This window comes from Taudactylus pleione, unplaced genomic scaffold (assembly GCF_031769625.1).
Source record: "Taudactylus pleione unplaced genomic scaffold, aTauple2 ptg001196l, whole genome shotgun sequence".
In the NCBI taxonomy this organism is placed as follows: Eukaryota; Metazoa; Chordata; class Amphibia; order Anura; family Myobatrachidae; genus Taudactylus; species Taudactylus pleione.
Window position 1 is genome coordinate 212,128 of NW_028285597.1, and position 17,531 is coordinate 229,658.

Below are 17,531 nucleotides of genomic sequence, written 5' to 3' on the forward strand. Positions count from 1 at the left end.
GTATTACCCAGTATTATGTCTCCTCTGTCAGGACTCTCCCCTGAAAGCTGTGCACAGATATATATGAGCTTCCTGATACCCCGAGTATTACCAGTATTATGTCTCCTCTGTCAGGACTCTCCCTGAAAGCTGTGCACAGATATATATGAGCTTCCTGATACCCCGAGTATTACCAGTATTATGTCTCCTCTGTCAGGACTCTCCCCTGAAAGCTGTGATACTATATATGAGCTTCCTGATACCCCGAGTATTACCCAATATTATGTCTCCTCTGTTAGGACTCTCCCCTGAAAGCTGTAATACTATATATGAGCTTCCTGATACCCCAAGTATTACCCAGTATTATGTCTCCTCTGTCAGGACTCTCCCCTGAAAGCTGTGCACAGATATATGAGCTTCCTGATACCCCGAGTATTACCCAGTATTATGTCTCCTCTGTCAGGACTCTCCCCTGAAAGCTGTGCACAGATATATATGAGCTTCCTGATGCCCTGAGTATTACCCAGTATTATGTCTCCTCTGTCAGGACTCTCCCCTGAAAGCTGTGCACAGATATATGAGCTTCCTGATACCCCGAGTATTACCCAGTATTATGTCTCCTCTGTCAGGACTCTCCCCTGAAAGCTGTGCACAGATATATATGAGCTTCCTGATACCCCGAGTATTACCAGTATTATGTCTCCTCTGTCAGGACTCTCCCTGAAAGCTGTGCACAGATATATATGAGCTTCCTGATACCCCGAGTATTACCAGTATTATGTCTCCTCTGTCAGGACTCTCCCCTGAAAGCTGTGATACTATATATGAGCTTCCTGATACCCCGAGTATTACCCAATATTATGTCTCCTCTGTTAGGACTCTCCCCTGAAAGCTGTAATACTATATATGAGCTTCCTGATACCCCAAGTATTACCCAGTATTATGTCTCCTCTGTCAGGACTCTCCCCTGAAAGCTGTGCACAGATATATGAGCTTCCTGATACCCCGAGTATTACCCAGTATTATGTCTCCTGTGTCAGGACTCTCCCCTGAAAGCTGTGCACAGATATATATGAGCTTCCTGATACCCCGAGTATTACCCAGTATTATGTCTCCTCTGTCAGGACTCTCCCCTGAAAGCTGTGCACAGATATATATGAGCCTCCTGATACCCCGAGTATTACCCAGTATTATGTCTCCTCTGTCAGGACTCTCCCTGAAAGCTGTAATACTATATATATATATGAGCTTCCTGATACCCCGAGTATTACCAGTATTATGTCTCCTCTGTCAGGACTCTCCCCTGAAAGCGTGCACAGATATATATGAGCTTCCTGATACCCCGAGTATTACCAGTATTATGTCTCCTCTGTCAGGACTCTCCCCTGAAAGCTGTGCACATATATATATGAGCTTCCTGATACCCCGAGTATTACCAGTATTATGTCTCCTCTGTCAGGACTCTCCCCTGAAAGCTGTGATACTATATATGAGCTTCCTGATACCCCGAGTATTACCCAATATTATGTCTCCTCTGTTAGGACTCTCCCCTGAAAGCTGTAATACTATATATGAGCTTCCTGATACCCCAAGTATTACCCAGTATTATGTCTCCTCTGTCAGGACTCTCCCCTGAAAGCTGTGCACAGATATATGAGCTTCCTGATACCCCGAGTATTACCCAGTATTATGTCTCCTCTGTCAGGACTCTCCCCTGAAAGCTGTGCACAGATATATATGAGCTTCCTGATGCCCTGAGTATTACCCAGTATTATGTCTCCTCTGTCAGGACTATCCCCTGAAAGCTGTGCACAGATATATATGAGCTTCCTGATACCCCGAGTATTACCAGTATTATGTCTCCTCTGTCAGGACTCTCCCTGAAAGCTGTGCACATATATATATATATGAGCTTCCTGATACCCCGAGTATTACCAGTATTATGTCTCCTCTGTCAGGACTCTCCCTGAAAGCTGTGCACATATATATATATATGAGCTTCCTGATACCCCGAGTATTACCAGTATTATGTCTCCTCTGTCAGGACTCTCCCCTGAAAGCTGTGCACAGATATATATGAGCTTCCTGATACCCCGAGTATTACCAGTATTATGTCTCCTCTGTCAGGACTCTCCCTGAAAGCTGTGCACATATATATATATATGAGCTTCCTGATACCCCGAGTATTACCAGTATTATGTCTCCTCTGTCAGGACTCTCCCCTGAAAGCTGTGCACAGATATATATGAGCTTCCTGATACCCCGAGTATTACCCAGTATTATGTCTCCTCTGTCAGGACTCTCCCTGAAAGCTGTGCACATATATATATATATGAGCTTCCTGATACCCCGAGTATTACCAGTATTATGTCTCCTCTGTCAGGACTCTCCCCTGAAAGCTGTGCACAGATATATATGAGCTTCCTGATACCCCGAGTATTACCCAGTATTATGTCTCCTCTGTCAGGACTCTCTCCTGAAAGCTGTGCACAGATATATATGAGCTTCCTGATGCCGCGAGTATTACCCAGTATTATGTCTCCTCTGTCAGGACTCTCCCTTAAAGCTGTGCACAGATATATATGAGCTTCCTGATACCCCGAGTATTACCAGTATTATGTCTCCTCTGTCAGGACTCTCCCTGAAAGCTGTGCACATATATATATATATGAGCTTCCTGATACCCCGAGTATTACCAGTATTATGTCTCCTCTGTCAGGACTCTCCCCTGAAAGCTGTAATACTATATATATATGAGCTTCCTGATACCCCGAGTATTACCCAGTATTATGTCTCCTCTGTCAGGACTCTCCCCTGAAAGCTGTGCACAGATATATATGAGCCTCCTGATACCCCGAGTATTACCCAGTATTATGTCTCCTCTGTCAGGACTCTCCCCTGAAAGCTGTGCACAGATATATATGTGCCTCCTGATACCCCGAGTATTACCCAGTATTATGTCTCCTCTGTCAGGACTCTCCCTGAAAGCTGTAATACTATATATATATATGAGCTTCCTGATACCCCGAGTATTACCAGTATTATGTCTCCTCTGTCAGGACTCTCCCCTGAAAGCTGTGCACAGATATATATGAGCTTCCTGATACCCCGAGTATTACCAGTATTATGTCTCCTCTGTCAGGACTCTCCCCTGAAAGCTGTGCACATATATATATGAGCTTCCTGATACCCCGAGTATTACCAGTATTATGTCTCCTCTGTCAGGACTCTCCCCTGAAAGCTGTGATACTATATATGAGCTTCCTGATACCCCGAGTATTACCCAATATTATGTCTCCTCTGTTAGGACTCTCCCCTGAAAGCTGTAATACTATATATGAGCTTCCTGATGCCCCAAGTATTACCCAGTATTATGTCTCCTCTGTCAGGACTCTCCCCTGAAAGCTGTGCACAGATATATGAGCTTCCTGATACCCCGAGTATTACCCAGTATTATGTCTCCTCTGTCAGGACTCTCCCCTGAAAGCTGTGCACAGATATATATGAGCTTCCTGATGCCCTGAGTATTACCCAGTATTATGTCTCCTCTGTCAGGACTATCCCCTGAAAGCTGTGCACAGATATATATGAGCTTCCTGATACCCCGAGTATTACCAGTATTATGTCTCCTCTGTCAGGACTCTCCCTGAAAGCTGTGCACATATATATATATATGAGCTTCCTGATACCCCGAGTATTACCAGTATTATGTCTCCTCTGTCAGGACTCTCCCTGAAAGCTGTGCACATATATATATATATGAGCTTCCTGATACCCCGAGTATTACCAGTATTATGTCTCCTCTGTCAGGACTCTCCCCTGAAAGCTGTGCACAGATATATATGAGCTTCCTGATACCCCGAGTATTACCAGTATTATGTCTCCTCTGTCAGGACTCTCCCTGAAAGCTGTGCACATATATATATATATGAGCTTCCTGATACCCCGAGTATTACCAGTATTATGTCTCCTCTGTCAGGACTCTCCCCTGAAAGCTGTGCACAGATATATATGAGCTTCCTGATACCCCGAGTATTACCCAGTATTATGTCTCCTCTGTCAGGACTCTCCCTGAAAGCTGTGCACATATATATATATATGAGCTTCCTGATACCCCGAGTATTACCAGTATTATGTCTCCTCTGTCAGGACTCTCCCCTGAAAGCTGTGCACAGATATATATGAGCTTCCTGATACCCCGAGTATTACCCAGTATTATGTCTCCTCTGTCAGGACTCTCTCCTGAAAGCTGTGCACAGATATATATGAGCTTCCTGATGCCGCGAGTATTACCCAGTATTATGTCTCCTCTGTCAGGACTCTCCCTTAAAGCTGTGCACAGATATATATGAGCTTCCTGATACCCCGAGTATTACCAGTATTATGTCTCCTCTGTCAGGACTCTCCCTGAAAGCTGTGCACATATATATATATATGAGCTTCCTGATACCCCGAGTATTACCAGTATTATGTCTCCTCTGTCAGGACTCTCCCCTGAAAGCTGTGCACAGATATATATGAGCTTCCTGATACCCCGAGTATTACCCAGTATTATGTCCCCTCTGTCAGGACTCTCCCCTGAAAGCTGTGCACAGATATATATGAGCTTCCTGATACCCCGAGTATTACCCAGTATTATGTCTCCTCTGTCAGGACTCTCCCTGAAAGCTGTGCACATATATATATATATGAGCTTCCTGATACCCCGAGTATTACCAGTATTATGTCTCCTCTGTCAGGACTCTCCCCTGAAAGCTGTGCACAGATATATATGAGCTTCCTGATACCCCGAGTATTACCAGTATTATGTCTCCTCTGTCAGGACTCTCCCCTGAAAGCTGTGCACATATATATATATATGAGCTTCCTGATACCCCGAGTATTACCAGTATTATGTCTCCTCTGTCAGGACTCTCCCCTGAAAGCTGTGCACAGATATATATGAGCTTCCTGATACCCCGAGTATTACCAGTATTATGTCTCCTCTGTCAGGACTCTCCCCTGAAAGCTGTGATACTATATATGAGCTTCCTGATATCCCGAGTATTACCCAATATTATGTCTCCTCTGTTAGGACTCTCCCCTGAAAGCTGTAATACTATATATGAGCTTCCTGATACCCCAAGTATTACCCAGTATTATGTCTCCTCTGTCAGGACTCTCCCCTGAAAGCTGTGCACAGATATATGAGCTTCCTGATACCCCGAGTATTACCCAGTATTATGTCTCCTCTGTCAGGACTCTCCCCTGAAAGCTGTGCACAGATATATATGAGCTTCCTGATGCCCTGAGTATTACCCAGTATTATGTCTCCTCTGTCAGGACTATCCCCTGAAAGCTGTGCACAGATATATATGAGCTTCCTGATACCCCGAGTATTACCAGTATTATGTCTCCTCTGTCAGGACTCTCCCTGAAAGCTGTGCACATATATATATATATGAGCTTCCTGATACCCCGAGTATTACCAGTATTATGTCTCCTCTGTCAGGACTCTCCCTGAAAGCTGTGCACATATATATATATATGAGCTTCCTGATACCCCGAGTATTACCAGTATTATGTCTCCTCTGTCAGGACTCTCCCCTGAAAGCTGTGCACAGATATATATGAGCTTCCTGATACCCCGAGTATTACCAGTATTATGTCTCCTCTGTCAGGACTCTCCCTGAAAGCTGTGCACATATATATATATATGAGCTTCCTGATACCCCGAGTATTACCAGTATTATGTCTCCTCTGTCAGGACTCTCCCCTGAAAGCTGTGCACAGATATATATGAGCTTCCTGATACCCCGAGTATTACCCAGTATTATGTCTCCTCTGTCAGGACTCTCCCTGAAAGCTGTGCACATATATATATATATGAGCTTCCTGATACCCCGAGTATTACCAGTATTATGTCTCCTCTGTCAGGACTCTCCCCTGAAAGCTGTGCACAGATATATATGAGCTTCCTGATACCCCGAGTATTACCAGTATTATGTCTCCTCTGTCAGGACTCTCCCTGAAAGCTGTGCACATATATATATATATGAGCTTCCTGATACCCCGAGTATTACCAGTATTATGTCTCCTCTGTCAGGACTCTCCCCTGAAAGCTGTGCACAGATATATATGAGCTTCCTGATACCCCGAGTATTACCCAGTATTATGTCCCCTCTGTCAGGACTCTCCCCTGAAAGCTGTGCACAGATATATATGAGCTTCCTGATACCCCGAGTATTACCAGTATTATGTCTCCTCTGTCAGGACTCTCCCCTGAAAGCTGTGCACAGATATATATGAGCTTCCTGATACCCCGAGTATTACCAGTATTATGTCTCCTCTGTCAGGACTCTCCCCTGAAAGCTGTGATACTATATATGAGCTTCCTGATACCCCGAGTATTACCCAATATTATGTCTCCTCTGTTAGGACTCTCCCCTGAAAGCTGTAATACTATATATGAGCTTCCTGATACCCCGAGTATTACCAGTATTATGTCTCCTCTGTCAGGACTCTCCCCTGAAAGCTGTGCACATATATATATATATGAGCTTCCTGATACCCCGAGTATTACCAGTATTATGTCTCCTCTGTCAGGACTCTCCCCTGAAAGCTGTGCACAGATATATATGAGCTTCCTGATACCCCGAGTATTACCCAGTATTATGTCTCCTCTGTCAGGACTCTCCCTGAAAGCTGTGCACAGATATATATGAGCTTCCTGATACCCCGAGTATTACCCAGTATTATGTCCCCTCTGTCAGGACTCTCCCCTGAAAGCTGTGCACAGATATATATGAGCTTCCTGATACCCCGAGTATTACCAGTATTATGTCTCCTCTGTCAGGACTCTCCCCTGAAAGCTGTGCACATATATATATATATGAGCTTCCTGATACCCCGAGTATTACCAGTATTATGTCTCCTCTGTCAGGACTCTCCCCTGAAAGCTGTGCACAGATATATATGAGCTTCCTGATACCCCGAGTATTACCCAGTATTATGTCTCCTCTGTCAGGACTCTCTCCTGAAAGCTGTGCACAGATATATATGAGCTTCCTGATGCCGCGAGTATTACCCAGTATTATGTCTCCTCTGTCAGGACTCTCCCTTAAAGCTGTGCACAGATATATATGAGCTTCCAGATGCCCCGAGTATTACCCAGTATTATGTCTCCTCTGTCAGGACTCTCCCTGAAAGCTGTGCACAGATATATATGAGCTTCCTGATACCCCGAGTATTACCCAGTATTATGTCCCCTCTGTCAGGACTCTCCCCTGAAAGCTGTGCACAGATATATTTGAGCTTCCTGATACCCCGAGTATTACCCAGTATTATGTCTCCTCTGTCAGGACTCTCCCTGAAAGCTGTGCACATATATATATATATATATATGAGCTTCCTGATACCCCGAGTATTACCAGTATTATGTCTCCTCTGTCAGGACTCTCCCCTGAAAGCTGTGATACTATATATGAGCTTCCTGATACCCCGAGTATTACCCAATATTATGTCTCCTCTGTTAGGACTCTCCCCTGAAAGCTGTAATACTATATATGAGCTTCCTGATACCCCGAGTATTACCCAGTATTATGTCTCCTCTGTCAGGACTCTCCCCTGAAAGCTGTGCACAGATATATGAGCTTCCTGATACCCCGAGTATTACCCAGTATTATGTCTCCTCTGTCAGGACTCTCCCCTGAAAGCTGTAATACTATATATGAGCTTCCTGATACCCCGAGTATTACCAGTATTATGTCTCCTCTGTCAGGACTCTCCCCTGAAAGCTGTAATACTATATATGAGCTTCCTGATACCCCGAGTATTACCAGTATTATGTCTCCTCTGTCAGGACTCTCCCCTGAATGCTGTGCACAGATATATATGAGCTTCCTGATACCCCGAGTATTACCAGTATTATGTCTCCTCTGTCAGGACTCTCCCCTGAAAGCTGTGCACATATATATATATATGAGCTTCCTGATACCCCGAGTATTACCAGTATTATGTCTCCTCTGTCAGGACTCTCCCCTGAAAGCTGTGCACAGATATATATGAGCTTCCTGATACCCCGAGTATTACCCAGTATTATGTCTCCTCTGTCAGGACTCTCCCTGAAAGCTGTGCACATATATATATATATATGAGCTTCCTGATACCCCGAGTATTACCAGTATTATGTCTCCTCTGTCAGGACTCTCCCCTGAAAGCTGTGATACTATATATGAGCTTCCTGATACCCCGAGTATTACCCAATATTATGTCTCCTCTGTTAGGACTCTCCCCTGAAAGCTGTAATACTATATATGAGCTTCCTGATACCCCGAGTATTACCCAGTATTATGTCTCCTCTGTCAGGACTCTCCCCTGAAAGCTGTGCACAGATATATGAGCTTCCTGATACCCCGAGTATTACCCAGTATTATGTCTCCTCTGTCAGGACTCTCCCCTGAAAGCTGTAATACTATATATGAGCTTCCTGATACCCCGAGTATTACCCAATATTATGTCTCCTCTGTTAGGACTCCCCCTGAAAGCTGTAATACTATATATGAGCTTCCTGATACCCCGAGTATTACCCAGTATTATGTCTCCTCTGTCAGGACTCTCCCCTGAAAGCTGTAATACTATATATGAGCTTCCTGATACCCCGAGTATTACCCAGTATTATGTCTCCTCTGTCAGGACTCTCCCCTGAAAGCTGTGCACAGATATATATGAGCTTCCTGATACCCCGAGTATTACCAGTATTATGTCTCCTCTGTCAGGACTCTCCCCTGAAAGCTGTGCACAGATATATATGAGCTTCCTGATACCCTGAGTATTACCCAGTATTATGTCCCCTCTGTCAGGACTCTCCCCTGAAAGCTGTGCACATATATATATATATGAGCTTCCTGATACCCCGAGTATTACCAGTATTATGTCTCCTCTGTCAGGACTCTCCCCTGAAAGCTGTGCACAGATATATATGAGCTTCCTGATACCCCGAGTATTACCAGTATTATGTCTCCTCTGTCAGGACTCTCCCCTGAAAGCTGTGCACATATATATATATATATGAGCTTCCTGATACCCCGAGTATTACCAGTATTATGTCTCCTCTGTCAGGACTCTCCCCTGAAAGCTGTGCACAGATATATATGAGCTTCCTGATACCCCGAGTATTACCCAGTATTATGTCTCCTCTGTCAGGACTCTCCCTGAAAGCTGTGCACAGATATATATGAGCTTCCTGATACCCCGAGTATTACCCAGTATTATGTCCCCTCTGTCAGGACTCTCCCCTGAAAGCTGTGCACAGATATATATGAGCTTCCTGATACCCCGAGTATTACCAGTATTATGTCTCCTCTGTCAGGACTCTCCCCTGAAAGCTGTGCACATATATATATATATGAGCTTCCTGATACCCCGAGTATTACCAGTATTATGTCTCCTCTGTCAGGACTCTCCCCTGAAAGCTGTGCACAGATATATATGAGCTTCCTGATACCCCGAGTATTACCCAGTATTATGTCTCCTCTGTCAGGACTCTCTCCTGAAAGCTGTGCACAGATATATATGAGCTTCCTGATGCCGCGAGTATTACCCAGTATTATGTCTCCTCTGTCAGGACTCTCCCTTAAAGCTGTGCACAGATATATATGAGCTTCCTGATACCCCGAGTATTGCCCAGTATTATGTCTCCTCTGTCAGGACTCTCCCTGAAAGCTGTGCACAGATATATATGAGCTTCCAGATGCCCCGAGTATTACCCAGTATTATGTCTCCTCTGTCAGGACTCTCCCTGAAAGCTGTGCACAGATATATATGAGCTTCCTGATACCCCGAGTATTACCCAGTATTATGTCCCCTCTGTCAGGACTCTCCCCTGAAAGCTGTGCACAGATATATTTGAGCTTCCTGATACCCCGAGTATTACCCAGTATTATGTCTCCTCTGTCAGGACTCTCCCCTGAAAGCTGTGCACAGATATATGAGCTTTCTGATGCCCCGAGTATTACCCAGTATTATGTCTCCTCTGTCAGGACTCTCCCCTGATAGCTCTGCACATATATATATATGAGCTTCCTGATGCCCCGAGTATTACCCAGTATTATGTCCCCTCTGTCAGGACTCTCCCCTGAAAGCTGTACACAGATATATATGAGCTTCCTGATACCCCGAGTATTACCCAGTATTATGTCTCCTCTGTCAGGACTCTCCCATGAAAGCTGTACACAGATAAATATGAGCTTCCTGATGTCCCAAGTATTACCAGTATTATGTCTCCTCTGTCAGGACTATCCCCTGAAAGCTGTGCACAGATATATATGAGCTTCCAGATACCCCGATTATTACCCAGTATTATGTCTCCTCTGTCAGGACTCTCCCCTGAAAGCTGTGCACAGATATATATGAGCTTCCTGATGCCCCGAGTATTACCCAGTATTATGTCTCCTCTGTCAGGACTCTCCCCTGAAAGCTGTGCACAGATATATATGAGCTTCCTGATGCCCTGAGTATTACCCAGTATTATGTCTCCTCTGTCAGGACTCTCCCCTGAAAGCTGTGCACAGATATATATGAGCTTCCTGATGCCCCGAGTATTACCCAGTATTATGTCTCCTCTGTCAGGACTCTCCCCTGAAATCTGTAATACTATTTATGAGCTTCCTGATGCCGCGAGTATTACCCAGTATTATGTCTCCTCTGTCAGGACTCTCCCCTGAAAGCTGTGCACAGATATATATGAGCTTCCTGATACCCCGAGTATTACCCAGTATTATGTCCCCTCTGTCAGGACTCTCCCCTGAAAGCTGTGCACAGATATATATGAGCTTCCTGATACCCCGAGTATTACCAGTATTATGTCTCCTCTGTCAGGACTCTCCCCTGAAAGCTGTGCACATATATATATATATGAGCTTCCTGATACCCCGAGTATTACCAGTATTATGTCTCCTCTGTCAGGACTCTCCCCTGAAAGCTGTGCACAGATATATATGAGCTTCCTGATACCCCGAGTATTACCCAGTATTATGTCTCCTCTGTCAGGACTCTCTCCTGAAAGCTGTGCACAGATATATATGAGCTTCCTGATGCCGCGAGTATTACCCAGTATTATGTCTCCTCTGTCAGGACTCTCCATTAAAGCTGTGCACAGATATATATGAGCTTCCTGATGCCCTGAGTATTGCCCAGTATTATGTCTCCTCTGTCAGGACTCTCCCTGAAAGCTGTGCACAGATATATATGAGCTTCCAGATGCCCCGAGTATTACCCAGTATTATGTCTCCTCTGTCAGGACTCTCCCTGAAAGCTGTGCACAGATATATATGAGCTTCCTGATACCCCGAGTATTACCCAGTATTATGTCCCCTCTGTCAGGACTCTCCCCTGAAAGCTGTGCACAGATATATTTGAGCTTCCTGATACCCCGAGTATTACCCAGTATTATGTCTCCTCTGTCAGGACTCTCCCCTGAAAGCTGTGCACAGATATATGAGCTTTCTAATGCCCCGAGTATTACCCAGTATTATGTCTCCTCTGTCAGGACTCTCCCCTGATAGCTCTGCACATATATATATATGAGCTTCCTGATGCCCCGAGTATTACCCAGTATTATGTCCCCTCTGTCAGGACTCTCCCCTGAAAGCTGTACACAGATATATATGAGCTTCCTGATACCCCGATTATTACCCAGTATTATGTCTCCTCTGTCAGGACTCTCCCATGAAAGCTGTACACAGATAAATATGAGCTTCCTGATGTCCCAAGTATTACCAGTATTATGTCTCCTCTGTCAGGACTATCCCCTGAAAGCTGTGCACAGATATATATGAGCTTCCTGATGCCCCGAGTATTACCCAGTATTATGTCTCCTCTGTCAGGACTATCCCCTGAAAGCTGTGCACAGATATATATGAGCTTCCTGATGCCCCGAGTATTACCCAGTATTATGTCTCCTCTGTCAGGACTCTCCCCTGAAAGCTGTGCACAGATATATATGAGCTTCCTGATGCCCCGAGTATTACCCAGTATTATGTCTCCTCTGTCAGGACTCTCCCCTGAAATCTGTAATACTATTTATGAGCTTCCTGATGCCGCGAGTATTACCCAGTATTATGTCTCCTCTGTCAGGACTCTCCCCTGAAAGCTGTGCACAGATATATATGAGCTTCCTGATGCTCCGAGTATTACCCAGTATTCTGTCTCCTCTGTCAGGACTCTCCCCTGAAAGCTGTGCACAGATATATATGAGCTTCCTGATGCCCCGAGTATTACCCAGTATTATGTTTCCTCTGTCAGGACTCTCCCCTGAAAGCTGTGCAGAGATATATATGAGCTTCCTGATGCCCCGAGTATTACCCAGTATTATGTCTCCTCTGTCAGGACTCTCCCCTGAAAGCTGTAATACTATATTTAAGCTTCCTGATGCCCTGAGTATTACCCAGTATTATGTCTCCTCTGTCAGGACTCTCCCCTGAAAGCTGTGCACAGATATATATGAGCTTCCTGATACCCCGAGTATTACCCAGTATTATGTGTCCTCTGTCAGGACTCTCCCCTGAAAGCTGTAATACTATATTTAAGCTTCCTGATGCCCTGAGTATTACCCAGTATTATGTCTCCTCTGTCAGGACTCTCCCCTGAAAGCTGTGCACAGATATATATGAGCTTCCTGATACCCCGAGTATTACCCAGTATTATGTCTCCTCTGTCAGGACTCTCCCCTGAAAGCTGTGCACAGATATATATGAGCTTTCTGATGCCCCGAGTATTACCCAATATTATGTCTCCTCTGTCAGGACTCTCCCCTGAAAGCTGTGCACAGATATATATGAGCTTCCTGATACCCTGAGTATTACCCAGTATTATGTCTCCTCTGTCAGGACTCTCCTCTGAAAGCTGTGCACATATATATATGAGCTTCTTGATACCCCGAGTATTACCCAGTATTATGTCTCCTCTGTCAGGACTCTCCCCTGAAAGCTGTAATACTATATATGAGCTTCCTGATACCCCGAGAATTACCCAGTATTCTGTCCCCTCTGTCTGGACTCTCCCCTGAAAGCTGTAATACTATATATGAGCTTCCTGATGCCCCGAGTATTACCCAGTATTATGTCTCCTCTGTCAGGACTCTCCCCTGAAAGCTGTGCACAGATATATATGAGCTTCCTGATACCCCGATTATTACCCAGTATTATGTCTCCTCTGTCAGCAGGGCCGGATTAACAATGGGCCGGGTGGAGCTGCAGCTCCAGGCCCCATATCAAAATAGGCCCACCGCAACTGCTGTGCTGCACTGGAGACAGGAAAAAAAATTCTCCTGTTATAGTTTGCAAGCAGCCGCCGGAGGCCTCACCCAGTCAAACCGCTAACCCTAACACCTCCCTCCACCACCGCGGCCGCCCGCTGGAGATTGAATGTACTGGGAATAACAAATTTGTTGATGGCGGCTCAGTAGAAGGCTGCGCAAGCCCTCCCTGTGCCGTACAGTTCCTCTCTCTACACCTCCCCTGCGCCATGATGTCATGCCGTGTGATACAAGCGCCGCCCCACCACCGTGCAGAATAGCTGCTGTTGTAGCGCCGCGGGCCGCGGCCAAGCTCAGCTCCGGGAAGTCGGCAGTCTGGTGATTGTTGTGACTGAGGCTGAGCTAACTAGCAGCCCTTCAGGCTGTTTATGATGATCGGGGACAGCATATTGGCTGCTGCTGCAGCTGATGGTCTTGAACTAGTTGTCCGTGTCCTGCAGTGCCCTGGAAAAAGGTATGCTCATTCTGCCACTAACTGACTGAAGATTTCACTGATAATAGTTTTTTATGTTTTTACTTGTTGTGGTAAATGTGTATAATATATATATATATATATATATATATATATACACACACACACATATGCACACACACAGTATGTGTATTTAAATATATATGCTTGGCTCTGCCTTCTCTCTTACTGACCCCTCCTCCTTTCATCTGTGTTCCCCCCTCATCACAGCACCATCCTGATCTCCCTACCCTTTGTCGTTGCGACTCTGGCTCCCCCTCCCCAACAGTTCTGTCCAGCCCCCAGCTCCCCCATTCTGGCTCCTACCCGACACCCCCTCCCCCGATCACAGCTCTGTGATGCCCTGGCTCCACCCACCTTCCTCCTGCTCCCATACTTGTGTGTGTATATACATTTATAGATATATATGCATATACTGCACTATATATATATATATATATATATATATAGTAATATAGACAGACACATACACACACACACACAGATACAAATATACAATTTCCAGCACTTGAACTATATGCACGTAGCATACAAAAAACAGATATCTTTTGGCAGCACTCTGGAACTTAGAGTAAAAAGAACGTTATGGGCAAAACAGGAGTCCCAGAGTGCCACAGAAAGATATTTGTGTGTATATGTATAAATCTAGCAAACTGCTATTCTTGAGTAATGCGCTAAATAAAGGGCTTTAAAATGTTGAAACATCTGAAAATGCTGTGCTGAGGCCATGACTCAGAGCCGGACACTCTGAAAGAGCGTTCGCTCTGAATCTGGGCGTTTTTGTTTTTTGTTTTTTTTTGGAGGCCACTCGCATAGCTGTGGGTGACCACACACAGCTATTGCGAGCGGCCAGGATGATGGTCGCGATGGTCAAGACCTTCGCGACCATCTAGCTTGTGATGAGACCCTTGTGGTAGTCTCGTCGCCGCAAGCCCCAGAGAGCTTCCGGGTCTATTAGAGCCAGAAGCTCTCCCACTGATATCACTGGTGATGTCAGTGGGGCCACCCACAAACAGCAGGCGTTCGCTTGGGAACGCCTCAGTTTGTGAAGCCACCCCCCGGCCACGCCTACAAAACGGGGTGAGCTGTCGATCAACATCGACAGCCGCCCCTTTTGTAATGAGCCACGGAGCGAGTGCTTTTTGCACTCGCTCTGGGGCTCGCGCAGTGCGCACTGGGTCACCATCAACCCGCTTGCAAGCGGGTCTGAATCAGGCCCTGAGTCTCCATTTATGTTCCTGGAGTGCCGGCGTGCATTGTATTACTTATGAAGTTGCATCATTTGAAAGTCACCCAGTAAAGTTATTTCTGCCAGTTTCAGTGAGTGCCAACATGACTGATTTTATATTATAGTATATTAACCAATTCTGCCCTTAAAATATGCGAAAGTGCTGTTTTTACATGTTTAAGGGCAGAATTAAGTTTCCTTCTGATGTATCCTAGAGGAAAGCAGGAGATATTAGAGATATCTCCTGCTTTCTGTCCGTCGGTTCCCACAGCAGCTATTCACATAGTATTTTATGAGAAGGGTATTTAAAAAATCCACAAAGTGAAGCTTTGCAGATATTGCTTGCTAGGGCTAATGCCATCTTCAGATGGCATCAGCCCATTACCTGCTGTGGGGCTATCCTGCTAAAAAGCGATTTGCAGCTTTTGCCACATTGTACAGCTGGAAAGTTGCAGTAGCCTCAGGACGGTCAGTAGACATAAGTAAAGTGATCACGGTCATTTTGCGTCAATATGGATTTTTAATTTTATGGGGCAGACTAGGATATTGACACCTTTTGGTTGGTATCCTAACTCTCCCCCTCTCCCTACCCCAGCCCTGACTCTTTCTCCCTGGTGCCTACACCTAGCCTCCCCACCTTCCCGCATCTTAAATCTAACCCTCCACCCTTAATGCCTAACTCTAACCCTTCCCCTTACTGCCTAACCCCTAACTCTCCCCCTACTGCCTAACCCCTAACCCTCACTCTAACCCCGTTACTTACCTTCAGGATCCTGGCGGTCAGGAGGCCAGCGCTGGTATTCTGACAAGTGTCGGGATTCCGGCGTCGGCATTCTAAACGACGGAATTCCTGCAGTCTGTATTATGACTGCATCCCATTTTAATAAATATGCCCTTATAGCCATATAGAGAGTTTTCAAATTCATGACATCACTAAGTGACCCGTATGCTCTTTAGTAGAGGGGTTTCACATTTACGCCATTATTAAGTGCCATTTTCTTTTTTGTCATATTACGGACATGTTAACAAGGAGTGTTTTACCTTTGTTCCTTTGTAGCCTCTCACACTACACTATCGATATAAGCGAAATTGGGAGGGTAAGTTAGGTTTCAGAAGGTAGGTGCTAGTCACACCGTACAGTACAGGCCACACCTCCATAATACTGGTCACACACCCCACATCACTAACAGCCCCTTCTTGCTAGGCACGCAATAGGCCCTTCATAAATTTCAGCTCCAGGCCAATGTGGACCTTAATCTGGCACTGTCTGTCAGGACTCTCCCCTGAAAGCTGTGCACAGATATATATGAGCTTCCTGATACCCCGATTATTACCCAGTATTATGTCTCCTCTGTCAGGACTCTCCCCTGAAAGCTGTAATACTATATATGAGCTTCCTGATACCCCGAGTATTACCCAATATTATGTCTCCTCTGTTAGGACTCTCCCCTGAAAGCTGTAATACTATATATGAGCTTCCTGATACCCCGAGTATTACCCAGTATTATGTCTCCTCTGTCAGGACTCTCCCCTGAAAGCTGTGCACAGATATATATGTGCTTCTTGATACCCCGATTATTACCCAGTATTATGTCTCCTCTGTCAGGACTCACCCCTGAAAGCTGTGCAGATGCTGTGGGTCAATCTCATCATGGACACATTTGCTTCCCTTGCTCTGGCAACTGAGCCCCCGACAGAGTCTCTTCTGCTGCGCAGACCCTATGGAAGGAACAAGCCCCTTATATCGCGGACCATGATGAAGAACATCTTGGGTCACGCCGTCTACCAGCTCACCCTGATCTTCACTTTGCTCTTTGTGGGTAAGACTGTTACTATTCTGCAGACACAATCGTGTTACTGTGCAATCAAACACAACAGGTTGTAGATTGGTTTGTGTTCATCTGCTTGTAGGGGAAAAGATATTCAACATAGACAGTGGACGGAACGCACCGCTCCATTCCCCCCCATCTGAGCACTATACCATCATCTTCAACACCTTCGTCCTGATGCAGCTCTTCAATGAGATCAACGCCCGCAAGATCCACGGAGAGCGCAATGTGTTTGATGGCATTTTCGGGAATCCCATTTTCTGTGCTATTGTACTTGGCACCTTCGCAATCCAGGTGAATTGTAATAATGCATCTCAGAGGCTTTATCAGTGCGGCGTGGATAAATAATAACACCTGGGCAAATGAGGGACAGAGGAGGAGTAATTACTGCCACAGAGGTGATAAGGAGAGAGATGGCAAACGTATCTTCCATTGCAGGTACCCGGGGGATACAGTCACAGATTCCCAACACCTTTAGTGCAAGGGACCAATGGCCTGATTCAGAGTTGTACGCATACCCAATGGTGGCTGATCGGCGCATGTGCAGGATCGGTACTGTGCATGTGCTAATTTGTGTCTGCAAGATCGCTAACTGTGCCTCCTAAGCTGCAGCATAATTGACATGTTGCGGCTATTTTAGGGAGGGGAAGAGGCAGCGACTGACAGCGTCTCAGGTGTCAACAGCAAATGTGACTTCCCCAATACTAGGTGTCATCAGCAGATGTGACT

The 17,531-nt window shown here is 45.5% G+C and overlaps 1 protein-coding gene across 1 annotated transcript in view; it reads left to right on the top strand.

Annotated features, from left to right (window-relative positions):
* LOC148451042 (plasma membrane calcium-transporting ATPase 2) overlaps window positions 1-17,531 on the top strand; it is a gene marked incomplete at its 5' end in the record, with an annotated part of 455,435 nt that overhangs the window by 208,869 nt on the left and 229,035 nt on the right. The window contains 2 exons of the mRNA XM_088462347.1: window positions 16,580-16,793; window positions 16,885-17,096. Coding sequence (XP_088318473.1) covers window positions 16,580-16,793; window positions 16,885-17,096 — 426 coding nt within the window. The remainder of the gene's footprint in view (window positions 1-16,579; window positions 16,794-16,884; window positions 17,097-17,531) is intronic.